The sequence below is a fragment of the Perna viridis genome, chromosome 3, assembly GCF_037379345.1.
Source record: "Perna viridis isolate PV_CMFRI_1.1 ecotype Kerala chromosome 3, ASM3737934v1, whole genome shotgun sequence".
Classification (NCBI taxonomy): domain Eukaryota; kingdom Metazoa; phylum Mollusca; class Bivalvia; order Mytilida; family Mytilidae; genus Perna; species Perna viridis.
This window is the reverse complement of record NC_142447.1, coordinates 7,446,008-7,470,611: the sequence shown is the minus strand read 5'-3', so window position 1 is coordinate 7,470,611 and position 24,604 is coordinate 7,446,008. Positions and strand designations below refer to the sequence as shown.

The window sequence follows — 24,604 nt, the reverse complement described above, 5'->3', positions numbered from 1 at the left end:
ATTTTTTGGGAAACCGAATACCTGTCGAAACGGAACAGATTTTAAAGTCTTAGATGGGTTGGTTCAAACAGGTTTCACTGTATCAACCTAGTGAGTAATTCTATTGAAAAATAAAATGTAATCAGTGTTTCTAATGGAATTTATTGACAAATTCTAAAAGTTCTTTTCTGTTAAATGTTAAACTCTATGAAATGAAGCCATTAGCAATAAAAACATTTCCTGTTAATAATATTAAAAAATATATCTAAAAATGTAATATTTCGAATAAAAAAATGGATATTAGTGGAAAGGTCCGAATTTCCAGCATTTTTTCCTTGTTATAACAAAGATTTAGAATGTTTTCATTAAAATCAACGTTTATCGATTAAGCATGTATATTGCACACTGTTAATGAGTATAGTTCCACCTAAGAATCATGCAAAAACAGACAAGTCCGAGATTCTTACGCGTACATGTTATTTAGATTCACATATATATGTATTAATAGGGCAAAAGAAAAAAAATAATAAGATTTAAAATAGAAGATAGAGTACACGGAAAATTCACAACACAATTCATACGCTATTTTTTAAGCTATAAATATACATTGTAACTAGGCAAAAATTATCTCAATCTATACAAAACTCATAGGGAAACTGATATTGCAGCAATTATTTGAAGGGTCTATTAATAATACATCTATATGTACAATGTAGGTTACTTAACATCACGTATTAAAATGGAGTTGAAACGCCCTCTGTATATAATACTACATGTAATTACCAGGTTTCTTTTGTCTGAATATAGCTGAAATATTGCTGCTCGGACGTTAAACCCCAACAAACAAACAAACCAGGTTTCTGAACGACACATTATGAACAAATGTTTGGATCAACTTATATCACTTGGCATATTACTGAACTTTTCATACATTTGCAACCACACGCAAGTACATGTATAACTGATCTTTAGAACAGTCGAGCGTGTCATTTATCACGGAAGCCACATATCAGTCGAATTAGAGCGCATTTCTAGATTGGGTCCATAGATTCCAAAAGGGGTAAAGAAAAGGGGGTTTCAGACCATTATTGGCTCTCTTTTGCCCAAATTTTACAAGACATTACATTGTAACATTTGTTTTTTTTAAGGAGAAATTCCATCACAGCATTTTCGTGACCATTATTAACTTATTTATACGTTGCCTGTGTTATATAAACGTCATTAAAATCCCATTCCCGATAGTACATAACCTTCATCACGGCACCGAATAGAACTAATCAACTCTCGCCACTTGTGTCGCTGTTCATTTTCTTGGAATGTTTACATTTCCCCAAAGCTATTTATTATAGTAAATATCATTATGCTGAGGACTACTTGACGTTTATCCAAAAACGTTGCATGGCATCGGCTGTTTATTTTTTCTAAGGGTAATTCTAGATAATTTTCTTGACATCTTCAATACTACATGATAATGACCAGACAGTTTAATATCGGCATGTAGAACAATTGACTGTAATATTGGTCCAATTACGGCAGACAAAGTAACATTCTTATATACAGGGAAAGCATTTAAAGACAAATTTACATGTCTAAACAATTTTTATATATGATTATAACATTCTATTTCATACTTCATATTGCGCTGCGTGTACGTTTATAATAGAATAAACATCATTACAAGTATTACACAATTGTAATTTGTGAGAGGACGGAGTTGAATATACTAATAGTTTTTAAAATGATAATGCCTTTTACAGTTTTACATCACCAAGGATTTTTTTCTTAATTTAACAAAACGTTAAATTAAGACGTGAGCAACAAACATTTAATGTTGTTAAAGATTCGAAACTAAAAAGATCCTAAGGCTTGCTAAATATATTACACTTGGTATTACAAGTTAACTTCCTGTCCAACTGATGCTTCTGAGGTCAAAAGTTAAATCTTCATTGACTGCCATTATGAGGACCCCGTCCTCTATACTCTCTCAACTTTAACATATGTTAATGGGATGTGGTTTTCGCTTTCACTTAACAGAAGGTTATTATGCTCATTCCTGACTTATTCTTTCTAATATACAATTTTGCAGAACAACATGAAATCCAGAAAGCAGATTTTGACCATGTATCAGATGGAAATGATGTACTGTATTTATGGTTTGACCGAAATATTTGAAACCAAAACTGACGCAAAAGTGGTGTGGACTCTTATAACGGCCGGTGATCTCAAGTAAATATATGTACATACTTCCGTTTTCCATTCTTTAAGAAGTTTAGAGCCAACTTCTGTATCTGAACTACATTACCGCCCTCCCTTTTATGTTTTGTTTTATTTTTTTGTGTGTCCGTTTTCATTTTGGATTTTGCATTTGTAATTAAAGAATCGCTCTTTTAAGCGTGAACTAGAAATTCATTAAACACTTTAATTGACTTGTACTTAAAAAAACACCATCATTAATGCCATTCTCATTTTAAAATCAATAAAATGTCAATTAAAAGACGAATTCCACAATAAGGTTTTATTTTATGGTTCCCAAGGGATATATAATGATGGTAAAGTTGATTGGAAAATAAGAAATTTAACAATCAACGTTCTCAAAACTTTGTTCTGGGCTTTCAATCCTGACTTTTGTGAAGTACAGTAAATAACATATAATTGTACAATGTTGTTTAGTTGTTTTATGTGTTTTATTTGGATTGTTTGTTTATGTTTTGTTAAATACCGTTTTTAAATTAGATTTTCGTTAAATCTAAAAGGTTCCGTCACTCTTTAACATTACATTGGTTATTGAATTCTGATTGCAAGAATCCAAGATTGGAAGCATGAACTTCCATTAGAACCTAACATAGTTTTACCAATATCGTTCTTGTATTTGATTTAATACGAATACTTTAAATTATACAATTGTATATACCCAAAAGATTGTACACACAAAAACGACAAAAATGGCGTTTAGATAGGTATTGAACAACTTTAAGTTCAAGTTAATAAAGAATGTCGCCTTACTGTCTAGTACATTTCTGACTTTTCCAATTTAATAGTAAGTTTGTAATAAAGGTCGTAGCATTCATCAACCGATTCAGTCTACGAATTGACCATTTTCTCACTTGCATCTATTGTGTTGCTTTTATTCCATCACTACTGTCACTACCAATTAATTTCCGTGAATTGAAGAACCGTCTAAATCACATATTCACATTACTTTCTAATAGAGTGATTATGACAACAAGAAATGACCGGTCCCTATTTAATATAAAATCTATAGTTACTTCCTGTCTGTTACGAGTTCATTAAGTGTCAGTCTTAGTAAGAATCTGGTATAGTGTTATGAAATAACCCACCACTTTGACAGTGGAATTTGACTGTCAGTTCCATCAGAATGAAGAAGTTGATACAAAATTATCCGTATAACTATGCTTGAATTAGTTACAATATCATTGAAATGCATTGCAAATCAACATTTCCAAGGGCAGATAACTATATTAGCAAATCCTCAATTTTCCGACATTTGAATGACACATTTGTAAATACAAAAATCACAGTGATACAGTGATCTACTAGCAATAATTTAAATAATAAAATAACTCTATGAGTGATAAAAAAATTCAGATTGAAGGGTTTTTGATCATGACATGTATATTTCTTATTTAGCCTGATTCTAACAAGGACTTGTACTTAATTGAACCTACAGAGGTGAAGCTTTACATTGAAGAGGTATACATGTAGAATTGTAGTACAGATAGATCGATGGAGGTAAAAACAGTGGTAATTAGCATCTAAAAATGTCCAGGGTTATACTGTAACATATAAAGAGAAATTATTAGACCATTTCCACCCGTTAATTTTCTAGTAATTAACTGAACTGGTAATCAAATGTACATTGTATGATTAATTCAGTACAAGTTCACCTAAGTTTCATGCAGAGAGTGAAAGTCTCTAATTCTATAATGGTTTGACTTTCTGAATAGTGTAAATTCTTTCAAAATGTTCCATTTCTAATTCAAAACTAGATCAAATGACGAAGGATATTGGCTAATTGAAGGAAAAATGGCAGCTTATATTACATTGCTTGTAATACGTATAATCAGGACTAAACTACAAAACTGCGAGCCAGAAATATATTCCAGTAAAAGGCTGTTTTGACTTATATTTCATTACATGCAATTTTTTAGTATATGTTCAAATCTTAGTGGTACTTTGATAAATAAAAATGAAACATCTTTAAAGATTTTAGACTGCAATGAATAAAAATCAACACGAATTTCTAAACCACTTTGAGTTTCTTTATTTGCAAGTTTTACTAACAGGTTACACGTTAGTGATTAGTCTGTCTTATACTGTACAAGATTATGCGCATGAATGGTTCGACTGATGTGCTATATGAATTTGGTAAAGGAGAAAAGTGCGTAAGGACCGCTTTTGGCCTCATAATTTGTGAATTTTTAAAAATTTTATTATAGCCGATTTCTTGTATAGTAAAATGGTCACAAATACTGAATACAATCTGGTTTTGACGAGATTTGTGACGTTTTTCCAGAATTAATAGTATACACTTTTGTAACTTTTACAAAAACCTTAAACTTGTAACATTTTTTTTTTCAATTTTCAAGATGGTGTTTGTGAGGAACGGAATTGGCCACACATTTGTTCATTCAAGGTATATATTTTCACATGAGTTGTAACTGACAATTATACACAACATATGTATGAAGCATGAGAATGAACACGCATGTGGCCGTTGTTAAAAGAATGAAAAACTGTACAAAACCTTCGGCTAGTGTTTTACAGTCTTATTAACAGATTTTATTCCAATTTCAGCCAAGTTTGAAGGCCATATATGACCGTATATATTCAAATTAATATCATCATACACCAATCAAATCAACTATAAAACACATTAAAGAGTTAGAGAAATATCTTTAAATTTTCTTCAGGTAGACTTTGATTTTGAGGCCAAATTTTGCCCTTACCGGACTAACTTCTTTGAACAATATAGAAAGTACATTGTACATCTGCTTCATCTTTGACCATTCCGACTAGTTCTCGAATAAAAATGTGCTTTCTGTTTGCTTAATGGAGACAATCATTTTCTTAATTACTTTTATTCCGACATGTACAATGTAAAAAGTCATGTACATATGCATATTTATATTCTTTCTGCTCAGAGACACGGTAACGTAAGAGAAACTGAAACGTGATCTTAATTCAGACAATAACGATCTTGGCATACAGAATCAGACCACATGTTACGATCCCCGGAATTTCTTTAAAAAGCCTTTGACTGCCATAATTGGTCTCACACAAACAGTAATTTTTGTTATATACATGCATATTTTACTACTGGTTAGTGCCATTATCAATAGGACTTTTGACATAAAATCTCGTTTTAGTGTTCTAGAATTTCTGATGTAGAACGTATTGAAATCTGAAGACCGTTCTAAATCTTATTGTTTACTTCCGGGATCTCGAAACGCGGCACAACAATGCAAAATATTCTGTTTATTGTTTTCTTAACACGATTTGTTTTTGTAGAAATAGATATTTGCCATTTTTGAAAGGTAGATTGGGACACAACCTCGTGAAACCACTGACGAGAAGTACATTACCCTATTAGAAGATCAAACAAGCTCAGCACGATATGAGGTAAACGCAAAACGTCACGAAATAAACGTTTTGAGTTGGGAAAGACGAAAGGCTGTTCTTGTCTGATTAATGTTACATTTTCCCACCAAATAATAAGCCCCTTTGATTTTTGATACCGTAATAAGAAGATAAAACATAAAGAAACAAACATACAAAAATAAGCTGATCACTCATTCAAAGCCTCGTTAATTCACTTTATAAAGCTTAGTTCAGGGTTCTATACTTTTGCTGACGCAAGAGTTCTAATTTTTATGTCACATAATTCATTAAACATTGGTTTTATTTGCAAAGAATTACCATTGTTTTGTTCATTTCTTGCTTTTTTAATAAAAGAACCATATAAAAACCATAAAAAAATACATCATTAATTCCACTTACTCCAATTAATAGAAGCACTAATAGAAAATAACGGATTACTCCATGGTAAATAATAGTATTATAAACTAAGACGTCTTGCACTGTTTATGAAACTATGATAATGGATTCTAAGAAGCAAGGTCAGGTACATAGCGTAGATACATACACCTAACCACACGAAATGACAGAGTCAATAAACAAAACCTTAGATTATTACTCATCCGGGATGCCATTAAAAAAAAATAACATTACTTTCCCCGGAATTAACATACCCCAGGAGAGAATATATAATTCTATTCTGAGGCGTCATAAAGATAGAACTTACAGAGCTTCCCGTCGCTCCACAAAAGAAGATTATGAAATTAAAGAATAAAAGATGGATGTACAGTTTTATAAAAGGAGGAAACCTTAGCGAATCGTTTCCTTTACACTGAATAGTTCAATATATCTCCCACTGCGAGGAGAATGAATACCAGATAAACGATGAAATGTTTTCTTCAAAATTCATGGCAAATGCTTGTATGTGGTCAAAATGGCTGATCAAAATTGTTTTTCCATATTCAGTAGTTGTTCCAGCTAATGAACAGATAAAAAGACTACAAACAGGGAAACGAATGCTGACATTTCAATTACATTTTACAATAGGGTTTAGATGTTGCATCCTGTATTGAAATGCAGATAAGTTGTCGTAGTTGTAATATCCCAACACTGTAAAATACTCAATCATACAAAACAGCTTGAAATGCTTAATCAATTACATAATTAACATTTAAACAACATGTATTTCTTATTAAGGGTCGTTGTTTGCAACACATTGAAGAAAGTTAAGAAACAACTTTCATCATTATACAGTAAAACCTGTCTATACCGAACTGTAGAATTTGTCCTGTTCAGTGCATTCAGGTTCAAAATACACAACGGGTCATGAAAGGGCAAAAAACACATACATGTATTGTATATCTAATTTAGACAGTTTTTTGCATTGTTCATTAAGGGTTTGGTTTAGAAAGGTTTTCGCATTGTTCACTCAGGGGTCGGTTTAGACAGGTTTCCGCTTTATTCACTGAAGGTTCGGTCTATTCAGATAATTTTCATTGTATTCTATTACACTTATTTTTCAATGATATGAACACGTTCAGAATTAAGATTACACAATATTTGAAAAAAGAAAGTAAATTGATACATGTAATATCAATATCAAGAAATTTTAGGAAAAGGAAACCATAATCGCTGTGAGGTATTCCACCAAAACAGCAAGGGAAAAATACAGTCATGTATAAACAAAAGCGTATAACAGGGACGGATCCAGACATTTTGAAAGGTAGGGGCGCCAAACGTTGTTTCTCAGTAAAGGGGTGGGGTGCCAGGACATTATTTGTCATTTTTGTCAATTTTACACATGAAAATGACGAATTTCCTAATAAGAAGGAGGGGTGCTAAATTAAATTTGAACTAAAAATCTATATTTGAAAGAACAATCTTAAAGATGCTTATTTTCTGAACAGTTCTGCGAGTTATCGTGCAAAACTTTGTTGATACTTTTAAAGAGCATTTACCTCTTCATAACTGTTCAATAAATGAATTGAAGCGGGAAAGATTTTCTTCATGAATCTGGACGCGGAAGGGATAGATAGTCTGTACATATATATGAAGCAGGACGCAACCGGGACAGACATACATGTAGTCTACATACTGTTTGAAGCAGGACGCGACCGGGAATTGATAGTCTACATACTGTATGAAGCAGGACGCGGCCGGGAAATGATAGTCTACATACTGTATGAAGCAGGACGCGACCGGGAATTGATAGTCTACATACTGTTTGAAGCAAGATGTTTTTCATGATAGATAGTCAACATGTTTATATTTGTATTTTAAGTCTGTAGTTGCATCCAATGATGTTCTTTCAAAGAGTGGCTGCGTTTACTTTTTTCTATTTCTATATCTCTGTAATCAACAAGTTGTTTTATTTATTGATTCGTGTGCGACATATAATATTTTACTGACGCTGCAGGAGATAATGCTTCGAACTTGTCGTAATGGACACTATATGCATTATTTCATTGACCAATTAACCTTTTAATGACCGATAACTCATCGCTGACACATTCTTTATGAATCATTCCCTCCCAGGTAAATAATTCACGTGCATGACTCATCACAGGTATCCGAGAATTCCGAATGACATTGATGGATAAAAACTCTACAGATAATTAAACAATATTGACGAGAAAATAATCAGTTTTATTTGGTCAAGTCCATATTAATCTAGATATTCCATGCACGTCATTGGTAATGAAATTCTAAAATTACACGCCGATAATGTGAAAATATCTAGTAAAATAAGGTTGGAATTTACACTCTAGCTACGTTCGTATTCATAAAATTTTCATTAAGGATTATGATGCCAAATACGCTATTAATTCTCTGCAATATCAAAACGTTTATGGCATTTAGATTATACAAATGCACATGTATTGACTGGTATTGCGGATAACTATGTTTGGCAACGAATCAAGGAAGCTAATGTTCCATGCACTTATACATGCGCCTTCAAATTCGTAATTGTTTCCCCGTATCTTTGTGACAATTTCTAAACAGAAATTACATTTATACTTACATTGTACTTACTTATCCTCTAAGCGCTTAAAGGCGCGTAGGGTTGTATAACTATGAAGCTCCAAAATAACTGTTATTTCACACCCGGCCTTTCCCTTATCAATGAACTCACTGGCCATTTTTCTTCGCCAGGTTTCTTTGGGTATTCCCCGTCAGCTGGTACCCATTTTGCAGAAACTCATTTGGTGTTATTTGGGTCTCTCCTAATAAGATGCCAAAACTAATTTCTGGTTGAATCTGGTTCATGATGCTAATCTGACCTGTTTTTTTTTTCATACAAAGACCGATTGATGATTTTTCAAGGCCAACAAACTTGGCATACAATAATCATATTAATCTTTTGTTCATTATTATCATTGTCAATTTCTGAAATGGAAGCTGATTACTGCAACTTGATGAAATAGAAATTAGAGGATATACAGTATACAGTATTTAAATAGTTATACATGTATATGAGGGAAATCAAGGGAACCAGGATTCGAATGATAAGTAAAAACCAGTAGATCAGGTGACTTGCGTTTCCATGGAAGAGCGTTTTTAAGGTCAAAGAGTAAAAAGCGATAAGAACACAATCCAAGGATAACTATTAGACTAGGAAAATAGACAAATACAACAAAAGACATGAAATAATCAAAATAAAACGTACAAACTGAAACAAAAGGAAATGAGCAACACGTACTCCATTAACAACTGGGAGCATAAACCAGTTGCTACGATAGGGTAAGCATACTCTGCTATTCTAGACACACCCGAAATTATACGAAATGAACTAATCTAAAACGGGTGCATGTAAAAGCGACTGGCATAAAATCAACAACCGAAATAAACAAAAAACAAAAAAAAGAAGAAAAACAAAAAAGAAAAGAAAAGAAAAAAAAGAAGAAAAAGAAAGGAAAATAATAGGAAAAAATCTTGCTGAATACCTATTGACAAGACCCTTTTGTGATAACTTGAAGAGCATGCCCAATATACTCTTCCTCACAGTAGGGCTTGACTTGGGTAGAACAAAATAATTTTCCTCGAGGAAGTGTATATTAAGAGAGTAATCAAGGGAACCAATATTCTAGCGGAAATAAAAAAGGAATGTAATCCAGGGACAAAGGCCAAATATGGAAAATAAACACAACAAAGAACACAAAATACATGTAACAAAAATAATGCATACAAAGTAAAAAAAGTAAATGAGAAACTCTGACTCCACTAAAAACTGGGAGCATGGACCGGATGCACCGGCAGGGTAAGCGTCCTCTTTTTTCTGGAAAAACTCGCCAAGTTGCTCATAAAAAAACACAAGTCCAGGGTAGACGAAAAAGGAAAGGAAAACTATGACATGTTGAATACATGGTTCATGATGATGACCATAAAACGTCTGTAGTGATGACTTCTCGTAGCAACATAAGCCTGTTCCAGAAGCCTAATTGAAAGAAGTCTATAGTGATACAAAACGTCTGCGTAGAGTATAAGTTGTGATATGAAAACTCCATGCGCAGGTGCTGAAGGGTTGTTGGCACAGATGGAAGGAAAGTTGACAAAAAGGAATGGAAGGTCATTGCGTTTGTCGTAAAGTTTGGTCATTGTTTTCGACCTCTTAGTGTATGTCAAATTATTAGGCATTTATATAGCGGAAACTGAGATAAAAGGATCTAGCAAAACGAATGTCCTTCTTTTGGGTCAGATCAGCTATGAAATCAGCCTCATAAGAATGAGGAATAGGTTAGCAAGTAGGGTTGTAAGATTAGTATATGATGTTAATATACTCTAAGAGAAATAACTCTAATTTTTTCCGTCAAAAGAAACGATGCTATGTTCGTTAAATATTCCGTTTATTAATAATCTGAAAGCGGAACACATGTTCAACTTCTATTGGTTATTCATCGTATTAACCAGTCATTACCGCCATTTTCTCTGGAAAAAAAAGAGATATTAAGTAGCGTAGTTATGTGTAGACAAGATTTAGATTTATCTGTACAACAAAATTTACCTACATAGATTATTGTGGTTTTATACTCTTTACACCATGTTTTTTTTATGATATCATAGTTTCTTGTTTATTTAAGGGAATTACCATTTAATTTTTATAGGGGAGGGGGTGGGCTAGTATCAAATTTGATTTAAAAAGGTCGGATTGAAATTTTGAAGAATTAAAAAGGCAATATCGACGGTTCATAAGGTAAAAAGACAGGACATTTATTTCGTCGAAATTAAAAAGCAGGATAGCATATTTGATTCTTCCCTCTCAAAATGAAATGGTTACTCCCTAATCTGTACAATCATGGATAATAGTGTCATAGTCAGGAAACGTGAATCTTGTTTGAATTTGTTTTTCGGTCTTTGTCCACAATATAACCTCATACAAGTAGTTACAAGAACAAAGATGTATATGTTGTGAGTTGCTGAACTTGATTGTCCTGTTAATTTCTTTTTAGAACTAACGCATTTGTAATTTGCATTTTTTCTTTTTTTAGTGGGGATGGTAATTAGGTATCTTCCTATAAATTTTAGTATTCATGAATATATTCAAGAGATTATTAAGCAATATAAATGATGATAGACAACTTCCATTAGTTTTTCATTTGGTACAACGGAACCTGTCCACGAATTTCTGAAAAGCTGAATAAGTCAGACATTTTTTAAGCTCCCTTTGTTTCAGTTTGAACCTTCAGTTGGATAATTCCATCATTAAATAGTCCTGCGGACCAAAAATGGTAACCCTTGAGTTTAGCTACTTTTCACCTTTCAAATACAAAAATTATCCGTTTCATCAAAATTGATTATCATTCTTTCATAACTTATTCATGTACAAAATGTATCTAAAACATACCCAGATTCTATTTTTCACACTTTACTTTACACTGTCTTACTGTCTTAAAATTATTCCTGTTTCCACGACAGCCCCCGTAAATAAACATCCTACATCGTCGAATCTTAGTGTCGAAGTAATACCGGGGAATTCTTGCTCGGCAATGCCCGACCTTCATCGGGAGTGTACACACATCTGAAGAAGAATTGATTGACAAGTAGCTTTATACACAATTAATAAATACTTATTGTACATTGTTTTGTTCCACAAAATCAGATACATATACAATACCCTTTTATTGTTTTTATCCTGCCATGAAAAAGCGATACAATTTTTTAGATACACATGGATAGAATTTTTGGTTTTATTATAATCCCTGTAGTGCCCCATCAAATCGATTTTTTTGTATTGTTTTCCACTGAAAGCAGAGGAAAACCCTGGCTTTATATACAGTATAACTTAATTTATTAATTTAGGGTGCGGCTGTTAAAGTACAAACAAAAATACAATCTCTTGCGCTAAGTGTAATATACTATCGAAGTGATACATGAATCAGGAAGCGGTTATAGGTGTGTGGAAGAAATTGGCAAAAAGTATATAAACACAAATATTACACAGCTGTTACATGTATATGATTACAAGAATAAATTGAATTGCTTAAATGGATATTATTTATCGGTATAATTATAAAGATGAATTATATTAACCACAATCCAAACATTTTAATTCCAAAATAAATATATCGAGATTTTAAGTATCTTCCATTCTCTGAAGATTGCATCTGTTACTTTCTACTTTCTTAAGATTCAGTTGGGGGATACTTTTATCGTTGTGTATTATTAAGATTTGAAACTTCCCCTGACCAGATCCTATACCACGTTTATAAGTAAATGTAAAGGGTCATTTAATACCTTCAAATGAATCATATTTGTTATGATATTGGTTAAGAACTAGACTAGTGTTACGATCTTAACAGATGAGCACAGTAAATGAACAACTCTTTCATTGTATAAGTGGGCTGCTATCACTGACCCCTCGCACAAAAAATGGTGTTTAAACGTGTCAACTATTCTCTGCACGAGCAAGGGCATTACACTGACTTTTTTCGCCCATTATTAAAGTTACGTATGGATTTCAAGTGCATTTTATTTGACACCGTTTGCACCAAGATCTAAATCTCATGTTTCAAATATGTATTCGATTCGTAAAATGATTTCCATCGAATATAAAGTACTTGAACCACATCATTGTAATATACACTGTAAATAAGAGGCCTGTAATGAATTTACATTAATTGTTTAACAGTTATTCTGTATGTAAGTTTACGTTTAATTTGAAATATATTGGCTGCATTACTTTACGTTATTCACATATACAATGTACATTCATCATTTAATGATGGTCCCAATCTTTTTAATGATCGTATTCAAGAAAAAACGAATTGATTTCTCACACTCATGAAATTCTTAACTGGTACAGTTTCAGGAGAATGAGGGAAAGAAAACAATGCTATGCGCGCTAAGAAATCGGGATTAAACCTTCATGAATTTACGATTAAGAATTACGCTTTGTATCAATACCGTCGTTTTGCTTTGTCGGTTCAACATGACACTACAGACACTGCGAAGTCAGCCTCATATCTTGACCTACACTTAGAGATCAATGGTTAAGAAAAACTATTGACCAAACTTTACGACAAGCGTGATTACGTTTTATTCAGAATTGTCAACTTTTCTTTTATCTGTAGCAACACACCCTCAGTGCCTACGTGTGGAGTTTTCATATCACAACTCATACGTTATATCAGAGCTTGCCGAAACTACTCAGACTTTTTGTATCGCGCTAGACTTCTTACAATTAGGCTTCTGGAAGAGAGTTGTGTTGCTTCAAGATTGAAGTCATCACTACAGAAGTTTTATGGGCGTCATCATGAACTCGTTGATCGTTTTGGAGAATCCATCTGAACCATGAAAACTGATTTATTCAACGGGTCATAGGTTTCCTTTCCTCGTTTGTCTACCCCGGACTTGACTTTTTATGAACAACTCGGCGAGTGTTTCTAGAAAAACTGAGGACGCTTACCCTACCGGTGCACCTGGTCCATGCTCCCAGTTTTTAGTGGAGTCCGAGTTGTTCATTTGCTTTTGTAACTTTGTATGTATAATTTTAGATACTTTGTGTTCTTTGTTGTGCATGTCTGTTTTCCCTGTCTGGTCTGTCCCTGGATTACATTCTTTTGGTTACCGCTATAAACTTGGTTCCCTTGATTACTCTTTGAAATGTGAAAAATCTTGTACTTGTTTATTTCCCACCATTGTATGTGATAAGACAAAATTGAATGAAGTATGTGGAGATACATACTTTTTTGACATTGTTTACTTGCAGTCACGCATGCCTTGAATGTTTTAAAATTCTTCTTATTTCCTTTGCATCCGCCTTAAATAAATAATCTGCATCTCCTATATTTCTTATCATAGTAATATCTGACTCGTAGGGCTCGACAAGGACCCACTTCTCTAGAAATTTCACAGAAACCTGTAAGTTATTAAGATTGTATGATTTGAGTTCAACCTGCATTGTCGTAGTTAGGCATTTGTTATATTGTAAATGCATAAAAATGTAATATCGAAGATGTTTTCAAGATGCAGGAATTTAAGACCGACAACAGATTTGTCAAGTGTGATGGGCGTGTTCTTTTGCAGTCGGTCGGCATTCCAGTTGGATCAATTGTGTCTACTTACTGACCTGTTTCTACGATCTTACCGAGACGTATTTTACAGCTGATGATCTTATTAAAAAGAAGTGACATCACTTTGCCTGATTTATGGACCACAGTATCCGCCACATCTTCATTTCCTTCTCTAACATTGATTTAATTATTCATCATTTAAGGTTCCACATATTTTGGGATGTTCGCAATCGATTCGGGAGGGGACAGGGGTCTCCATTCAACATTTATTTCCTTTTTCAAAATTCATTTCTTATGCCATTTAGGATAGAACAGAGTTGAGAATAGTTGCAATCGACCCGGGAAAGGTCAGAGGTCACATTTCAATATTCATTTCCTTTATCAAAATTCAATTTTAGGTCGCCCAGAGTGCTTGCAATTGATTAGAGAGGGATAAGAAAATTTAGTTTGGCATCCATTTTCTTTTATGTTTTGGTATTCCTTGGGTTGAGCGGTTTCGCCATGCACCACCTACACCTCTCATTACAGGTTGGTTTTCAGGTTTGTCCGTTTAATTAAATCAAAGTCCGAGATCTGTCAGTAGGGCGTCAAATTACAAACCACATTTATTACACCACTACCACAAGACAAATAAATAAACAAAAGGAAAACAAAGCACTCACACACCATCACAACAGTACACAATAAAAAGACAGCATGCAGACTAAGTAAATACACTTAAGATATAAGAATATAAATAAATATATATTAAGTCTATGTCTGGTCTATATCACAGTCGATATCAATGTTCAATATATCACAGTTCTGTTTATCTCATCACGACAGTATTACTTTGAATTAAGTGTATTATCCAATTCATTACTACAAACGGACTAGTATATTTAACAATAATATACCAAAAGGCTTGTTAATATTATGACAGATTATAATTTATTTTCACTCTCCATTTCAACCAAGTTTTATCAAACTGAACATATTGATAGTTGTAATTCTTGTAATTTCCACATAACACAGCTGTAATAAACTCTATGTAAATATATCTTCCAAATTATAGCCATCATAAATGGATACAAAGGCTAACTCTAACCATAGTCCCCTGTGAAAGGAACAAAAGAGGTCTATTTGAGAACAGAAACTATCTACATAATGAAAATGGCCAATAATATAAATTTGACAACCGTACGCGCCATCTTTACAAAAATGACAAACCGAAAACCAACAATATTTCCAAGCGAAATTCTCAAATATAAAAATGGGTTGGGTTGGGTCATCTTGAAATAATATTTTAACTGGGAGTTCATATCACCCTGAAGAGCATGACACCCACTGAATGTATCCTATATCAATATCATTCCTGATGTGGAAATGTGCATCTCTGGCAATAATTCCTCCAAACTTCCAAACTAAATACTCATAAACATCTGCCTTCAACAACTGTCCAGGTGCAAACTGATCAGGTTCACCACCTAACCACTTGGCAGATCTAAAAATATCTAGTTGAACAGGTTTTCTACTAGTCACCTGATCAATAACCTTTACACTCTACATAAATATATCTTGACATTAACCTATCCAAAGGATAACTCGTACGTATCAGTTTGTTGCCAAATAATTCTTTTTCTGTATAAGTCTAAACATTTCTTTACTTCCGACTAAAAACACCAGATTGTTTTGTAGTGCGAACGTATTAAGTAGTAGTCTTTGTAATAATCATGCAAATTCTGTAGTATGTGATACAACCCAAAAAAGGCTACACATTTTCATTTTTGTTGTAGAGTTGCTTTATAGGTCTATATGATGAAATTTGTATAATTCATTCCAATCTGTCGGCTCTAATAATCCACTTTGAAAAATACAACTGTTTCCATTGTATTTCAGTATCATTTGCACAGTTGTCTCCCTTTGAATTCTGTAATGCATTCGTGAGAATTTATATCTCCTATGAACAGTGGTTTTGTGAAAGGCCAAATGCTAATTTCTGGTAACTGTAACATTTTAAACAAAATATCAAAAATAAAAATATGTAGGCTTTGTAATTATGTGGTAAGACAAAATTGAATGAAGTAGGTGGATATATACATACCCATTTCACATCGTTTACTTGCAATTGAACATGCGGTGAGCGTTTTAAAATTGTTGCTATTTCCTCTGCATCCGCCATAGTAAAACAATCTGCATATCCCAAAATCCTTGTCATAGTAATAACGTTTTAGTCGGGCTCGACAAGGACCTTTTTCTGGAGAAAGTTTACAGAAACCTGCAAGATAAAGTTATTAAGATTGCATTGTTTGACATTAGCCTGCATGTTTGAAGTTAGGCATTTGCTATATATATTATATTTAAGAAATATTTAATATTTATAAATTCATTTTTTAATATTACAAATTCATTTTTTAATATAACAAATTTGATTTCTAATATCACAAAACCCTTTTTGAATATTGAAAACTCATTTTTAATATTTAAAGAATTTCTGATATTAAAAACTGATTTTTTAATATTGGAAATTGATTTTTCTGATATTAGAAAATTGTCTAGTTGTCAAATCATTTTGTTATATCAAAAAATGTGAATGATTTTGCAATATTGCAAAGTGATTTTTTAAAATAAAAAAATCATTTTCTAATATAAAATATTTATTTTCCAATATTACAAATTTAATTTGTAATATGCAAAAAATGTGTGATATTTTATAATATTATTAAATGGGGAATTTGTACTATTACAAAATATTTTCTTAAATTAAAAGAATGATGCTTTAATATTAAACAAAATATTTTCTAATATTACAAAATATTAATTTGCGTCCACCTTGGCTTGTTATATGCTGAGTTTTCATGTCATAAACATTACATCAGAGCATGCCAAATCTACGGGTATTTTGGCATCGTGATAGACTTTTCACAATTATATATATAGGGGTTTTTTTTTTCAGCCTATTTATGAAAGTTAGCTAGACACATTGGCAAAATTTTGTACTTGTGAATTTCCCGCCTTTGTAATTATGTGATAAGACAAATTGAATGAAGTAGGTGGATATATACATACCCATTTCACATCGTTTACTTGCAACTGAACATGCGGTGAGCGTTTTAAAATTGTTGCTATTTCCTCTGCATCCGCCATAGTAAAACAATCTGCATATCCCAAAATCCTTGTCATAGTAATAACGTTTTAGTCGGGCTCGACAAGGACCTTTTTCTGGAGAAAGTTTACAGAAACCTGCAAGATAAAGTTATTAAGATTGCATTGTTTGACATTAGCCTGCATGTTTGAAGTTAGGCATTTGCTATATATATTATATTTAAGAAATATTTAATATTTATAAATTCATTTTTTAATATTACAAATTCATTTTTTAATATAACAAATTTGATTTCTAATATCACAAAACCCTTTTTGAATATTGAAAACTCATTTTTAATATTTAAAGAATTTCTGATATTAAAAACTGATTTTTTAATATTGGAAATTGATTTTTCTGATATTAGAAAATTGTCTAGTTGTCAAATCATTTTGTTATATCAAAAAATGTGAATGATTTTGCAATATTGCAAAGTGATTTTTTAAAATAAAAAAATCATTTTCTAATATAAAATATTTATTTTCCAATATTACAAATTTAATTTGTAATATGCAAAAAATGTGTGATATTTTATAATATTATTAAATGGGGAATTTGTACTATTACAAAATATTTTCTTAAATTAAAAGAATGATGCTTTAATATTAAACAAAATATTTTCTAATATTACAAAATATTAATTTGCGTCCACCTTGGCTTGTTATATGCTGAGTTTTCATGTCATAAACATTACATCAGAGCATGCCAAATCTACGGGTATTTTGGCATCGTGATAGACTTTTCACAATTATATATATAGGGTTTTTTTTTCAGCCTATTTATGAAAGTTAGCTAGACACATTGGCAAAATTTTGTACTTGTGAATTTCCCGCCTTTGTAATTATGTGATAAGACAAATTGAATGAAGTAGATGGATATATACATACCCATTTCACATCGTTTACTTGCAACTGAACATGCGGTGAGCGTTTTAAAATTGTTGCTATTTCCTCTGCATCCGCCATAGTAAAACAATCTGCATATCCCAAAATCCTTGTCATAGTAATAACGTTTTAGTCGGGCTCGACAAGGACCTTTTTCTGGAGAAAGTTTACAGAAACCTGCAAGATAAAGTTATTAAGATTGCATTGTTTGACATTAGCCTGCATGTTTGAAGTTAGGCATTTGCTATATATATTATATTTAAGAAATATTTAATATTTATAAATTCATTTTTTAATATTACAAATTCATTTTTTAATATAACAAATTTGATTTCTAATATCACAAAACCCTTTTTGAATATTGAAAACTCATTTTTAATATTTAAAGAATTTCTGATATTAAAAACTGATTTTTTAATATTGGAAATTGATTTTTCTGATATTAGAAAATTGTCTAGTTGTCAAATCATTTTGTTATATCAAAAAATATGAATGATTTTGCAATATTGCAAAGTGATTTTTTAAAATAAAAAAATCATTTTCTAATATAAAATATTTATTTTCCAATATTACAAATTTAATTTGTAATATGCAAAAAATGTGTGATATTTTATAATATTATTAAATGGGGAATTTGTACTATTACAAAATATTTTCTTAAATTAAAAGAATGATGCTTTAATATTAAACAAAATATTTTCTAATATTACAAAATATTAATTTGCGTCCACCTTGGCTTGTTATATGCTGAGTTTTCATGTCATAAACATTACATCAGAGCATGCCAAATCTACGGGTATTTTGGCATCGTGATAGACTTTTCACAATTATATATATAGGGTTTTTTTTTCAGCCTATTTATGAAAGTTAGCTAGACACATTGGCAAAATTTTGTACTTGTGAATTTCCCGCCTTTGTAATTATGTGATAAGACAAATTGAATGAAGTAGGTGGATATATACATACCCATTTCACATCGTTTACTTGCAACTGAACATGCGGTGAGCGTTTTAAAATTGTTGCTATTTCCTCTGCATCCGCCATAGTAAAACAATCTGCATATCCCAAAATCCTTGTCATAGTAATAACGTTTTAGTCGGGCTCGACAAGGACCTACTTCTGGAGAAAGTTTACAGAAACCTGCAAGATAAAGTTATTAAGATTGCATTGTTTGACATTAGCCTGCATTGTTGAAGTTAGGCACTTGCTATATTGTAAATGCATAAAAAATATGATATAAATGATGTTGTCAAGATGCAGGAATTTAAGATCAACAAGATACATGTATATGTCAAGTAAAGTGGCCGTGTTTTTCGGCATTCGGACGGCATGCTAAATGACAATATTGCAAAGCTACTTGTGACCTATTTCTGCAGTCTTATGAGACAGATTTTACAGCTGATGTTATCATAAAGACGTAACATTGTTTAGCAAGATTCATTGATCGCAGTTTTCTCTACATAGATGACGTTTTGTCTTTCAACAATCAACGCTTCGGGGAAATGACTGCGTCGCAGGTACCCAAAATAACTTTGAATACTACATATACTATACAATCAGTCTCTTATCTTGACATACACTGAGGGAAACCTCACATACAACAAACGCAACGACTTCTAGTTTTATATTGTCAACCTTCCCATGCATCTGACAATACTGGTTCAACACCTAGGTTGTCAAGCCAAAGTGGACAAAAATTGGCGTTTTCTAATATTATAAAAATAATTTTTAATGCAACAAATTCATTTTTAGATATTACAATTTCATTTTTTGATATTACAATTTCATTTTTAATATTACAAATTTGATTTCTAATATTTCAAAACCCTTTTGTAATATAAAAAAATCAATTGATTTTCTAATATTACAAAATATATTCAATTACGATTTTTTAATATTAGGAAATGGTTTTGTATTATTAAAAAATGTGACAGATTTTGAAATATTGCAAAGTGATTTTCTAATATTAAAAATTCATTTTCTAATATCACAAATTCTGTTTGTAATATTACAAAATGTGTGATATTTTATTATATTACTAAATCAGCAATTTGAAATATTAAAAAAACAATGTTTGATATTAGAAAATGAATTTTTAATTTCACAAAATATTTATTTTCTAATATTAAAAAAAATATTGCGTAATATAAAAAAAAGTTTTCTTATTTATAAAATAGGTTTTTTTCTAATATTAAAAGAAATACTTAATATTTCTCAACTCACTTTTTAATATTACAAATTCATTTATTAATATAACAAATTAGATTTCTAATATCACAAAACCCTTTTTGAATATTGAAAACTCATTTTTAATATTTATAGAATTTCTGATATTAAGAACTGGTTTTTTAATATTGGAAATTTATTTTTTCTAATATTAGAAAATTTACTTGTTGTCAAATCATTTTGTTATATCAAAAAATATCCTCTATCCTACATAACAACACCTAGATGAGCTGTCCCGTACTACCACACATCACGTACTTAGTTTACAACCCTAGATTTATCTTACGAGGAGGAATAACCCGGCCAGCGAAAGCCGAGTGGTCTAGGGCGCTGAACTTTGTGCATGCGGTGTTGCAACAGATATCACAGCGATACGAGTTTGTGTTCGGCAGAGGGAACGACAAAAAATTGTTTCGCAAGTTTGACAGTTCTAACATCATTAGGAATTTTTCAGCCCCTTCTATGCTTACGTTACCTTCCATGTATCAATTTGATCAGATGTATGTATGTATGTATATATGTATGTATAATTATATGCATATTACATAAGGTGTAACATTCTTATTTTTTCATTGGTTATTGAAAGAATATCCAACGTACCCGAAGCCTTGTTTCTATTTTTAAGCATGTTGGCGCTATATTACTTGTTGTATATATATTGACGCTATACTGCTAGATATAGATCTAGATATTCGTCACTCCGATTTCAACTTTCAATGTCAAAATTAATGTTCAAAAGCGTCTGTAAAAGTCGAACGTCGAAATGTATTAGTTCCAAATGAATTCTTATTTGATCAAAACAAAATATTCAAAATTTGTCCTATTTTTTATAATAAAACATGTTATTGGTTTATCCTTATATATAAACATCTCAGAATGTGACGACTCTATTTGCTGCGCTGCTCCGTCGGATCAAATTGATACAGGGGAGATAACGTAAGCATAGCAGGGTCTGAAAAATTCCCAACGACATTAGAACGGTCAAATTTGCAATTTTTGGTCGTTCCCTCTGCGGGACTCGAGCTCGTATCACTGTGACATCTGTGGCAACACTGTCTACACAAAGTCCAGCACCCTAGACCTATCGGCCAGATAGTCTATACAAAAATATAGCTTTCGCTGGCGGAGTCATTGCTCCTCGTAGGATTAATCTAATTAAAATAATGTTCTTTAAATTATTTGATAAAATAAATTATGCTTTTTATACATGTACATCATATAAGGATAAGTGTATAGGTTATGTCGCTTGTATCGTCACAAAGACGAGTACTGTTAGAAAATATATACATATGAGGCAAAAGACTGAATTAAGAAAAATGATGTGTCACTGCCCGATCTTTACACATAATGGTACTGAAATATCGACGATTTGTATTAAACATGTCCAAACATGTTTAATATGAATCATCATATTTCAAACACAGGCATAAAGACATCTTAAGGGTTTGACAATCCGGGAGTCTTTAAAATTATAACATGTGGTCATTTACAAATCATAACTAAAGTGTAAGTGCATCGTACACAATAAAATGATACAACATCATGTTTATTAATAAGCTTGTTAACACCTTTTTACCTTAAGTGTCAGTCTCTGTAAGAATCAAGAAGTGGGCGAAAGAGGGTATGAAAAACCCGTCATTTTGTAAGTTTAATTTGATTATTTGCATCAACAGAATCGAGGAAAATGACAAGATTTTCCATATACCTATAGTAAACTAAGTTATAGTTTCATTGAAATCCACTAAAAATGAATATTTCAAAAGCAGATAGCTCTGTCAAAATAATTATTTTTTTACATTCTATTGACAAACTGAGCAAATCTAGTGATGAAGAGACAAATATAATCTGGTAAACTACAAAAAAGAATCCTTGAGTGAAAATATATTGTCAGATCGTTAGGTTTTTGACATGCATGTTTCTGATTTTTTTACAATTTTGCCTGGTTCTTACAAACATTTACACTTAAGTAAATGTATAATTACTTTTTTGAAATAATTATTGAAAATAATAAAGACACAGGCTCCTACAGTAAAGGCTTTTACCCAAAGAAATCTTATTGGAACTTTTATAGATATCGTCAACCGTTACATTATATTTAATCAGTATCTATCTATAAATTCTATAACTATATAACTTTAAAGTAACAATAAACATTACGTATCATCCAGTGCATAGTGTCGGCACAACTTTGCACAAACGTCACTCACCATTGTTATTTGCAGCTGAAAGTATAAAAAAACAAGAACATTGAAATAAGAATTGATCATCAATTGATCATCAATTTTACACACACTAAAAGTTGAAATATTCTATGTCAGACACCCCTTTAAATTGAGTGATAAGGTCATTTGTTTTATTCGCTAGTTGCTTCAACATATAAAACAACATATAAATTACTATGATGCAAATGTAATATATGTGTAACAGTTTCAACAAACGAACCATAAACCAAAAAAACCTGTGCATATCTACTGTTTGAAAAGTGTAAACTTCCCAATGAATAATTACAGCATCGCCAAATTCCTTTTACACGATTTTAAATATCCATTTAAGCCTCGCTCAATCTTGTCACTATTATACCTTGAAATAATAAATAAATCAATACCACATTATTTAAATTTAAAAGGTTTGAAAACACATTTTGTTTGTACCTTCTTGATTCGAATTAGCAAGTTCTAACATCGTTGGGAAGTTTTCAGACCCAAATGTGTTAATGATATAAAAAGAACATGAGCTGGTTGGGTAGTGTGGTGGAAAGACTGATTCACTTTCCGAGATCTATTTATATTTGATATTTATTTTATGTGACAATCATCAGTAATTCCATAACAACATCACCCAGATAAATTGTCATGCATGCACTACCATACATTGTGGGCTAAGTTACAACTATAGATTAAAGGTATTGGAGGGATCATTCGATCAGTGCAAGCTGTATTTTATATAGTCTAGCTGCCAAGTGGTCTAGTGGTATTTGTGAAGGAGGCATGTCCATAAATGTCACAGGATCAATAATGCGAGTCACGTAAAAAAAAAAACGACCAAAGTTTTGATACAATCAATGCATTGTCTGTCTTTGAGAAACGCATTTTGTCTACCACAACGGTAAAAAGGGGTTGCATCGGTCATTTTCTTATCAATCTTAACAAAATGAAATATAGACATTTGGCCATGCCAACATGTTTTAGCTTGAGTTTGTCAAAAAATGTATACGTTAACATCTTTTGTGTTAGGCAGACAAAATGTGTCCACCTAACCGCACAAAAACTTTGTAGTACACATTTGTTTGTCCTACTCAACTTGCTTTGATGTTTTAAGGCAACGTACTTTTGTGTTCAGTTAGAGAAACTGGGTTTAAACGGACATTTTAAATGTTGATATGGTTAAAATATGACTTAATATAACAAAATGAGCGTTTCAGTGTACAAAATTTGTATTCCTCAGTTATATTTTGACTGTGTATGGTCAATAGAATCATTATTTTAACCAGCATGTTACGTGTGTGTGTGTGTGTGTGTGTGTTACCAGACAAAAAATTAATCGTATGTCATAATTTCCTGCAAAGATATAATATTGGACCTTTCACCTTTTCATTTGGTGACAGTAAAATGGACAGCTTCATAATATCCGTTCGTATTCAACAAACGACATCCATGCCTAGATGAAAGCGCCGTTAAATTATACAAAAATAATGATTAATCATCTTCTTACCTGTTTCAGCTATGAATAAGGCACAAAAAAGAAAAGCAAACCTTATGTCCATCTTGCTTAATCATATAAATGGCTTGCAGTTATCTTGCTTTTATATACATGTGCATGTTCAAGAGCAAAATGCCAACACCTGTCGCTGTATATAAACTATTTTGTCTAAAAACATTTATTCAAAGTGGTTTATTAAAATATATAGATTTGGCATGTAATTTCGCGAAAAATTAGACATTCGAATAAATAAAGCATCACTTATAAATGTAGGTATATTTCAAATAATATTACATCATATAGAAAGATATCGAATATGAGGAAAAATCGAAAATGCATTTTCAGTAATTTAATCGTTCCCTACGTTGTCATATTTCGAGTGTGATGGCATAAAAACTTGTTGATGATATTTGAAGCTACAGAAAGATGTTACAAAATGGTATAACGTAATCTGCAAGTTGTTTTGTACCAATAATCTTTATTATGTCTGTTCCATCATACAAATATACGTTTACATTACAAAATAACACATTTAGACACATCAAAACCAAAGACTGAATTAAGAAAAATGATGTGTCACTGCCTGA

At 31.7% G+C, this 24,604-nt stretch overlaps 1 protein-coding gene across 3 annotated transcripts; it reads right to left on the bottom strand.

The window, feature by feature from the left end:
* Positions 1-10,401: 10,401 nt before the first annotated feature.
* LOC148620852 (actinia tenebrosa protease inhibitors-like) lies at positions 10,402-24,176 on the bottom strand. Of its 3 annotated transcripts, XM_088574686.1 has the most exons (8): positions 24,030-24,172; positions 22,526-22,540; positions 19,059-19,232; positions 18,096-18,269; positions 17,133-17,306; positions 16,168-16,341; positions 11,417-11,590; positions 10,402-10,500 (listed from the first exon to the last, which is right to left on the bottom strand). In XM_088574686.1, the coding sequence occupies exons 1-7, from the start codon at positions 24,079-24,081 to the stop codon at positions 11,424-11,426; spliced, it is 930 nt and encodes a 309-aa protein (XP_088430812.1). In that variant the 5' UTR covers positions 24,082-24,172; the 3' UTR covers positions 10,402-10,500; positions 11,417-11,423. The 3 variants fall into 3 exon arrangements, with proteins under 3 accessions (XP_088430812.1, XP_088430814.1, XP_088430813.1); XM_088574688.1 differs by lacking the exon at positions 16,168-16,341 and having other exon boundaries at positions 24,030-24,176; XM_088574687.1 differs by lacking the exon at positions 19,059-19,232 and having other exon boundaries at positions 24,030-24,167.
* Positions 24,177-24,604: the final 428 nt, after the last annotated feature.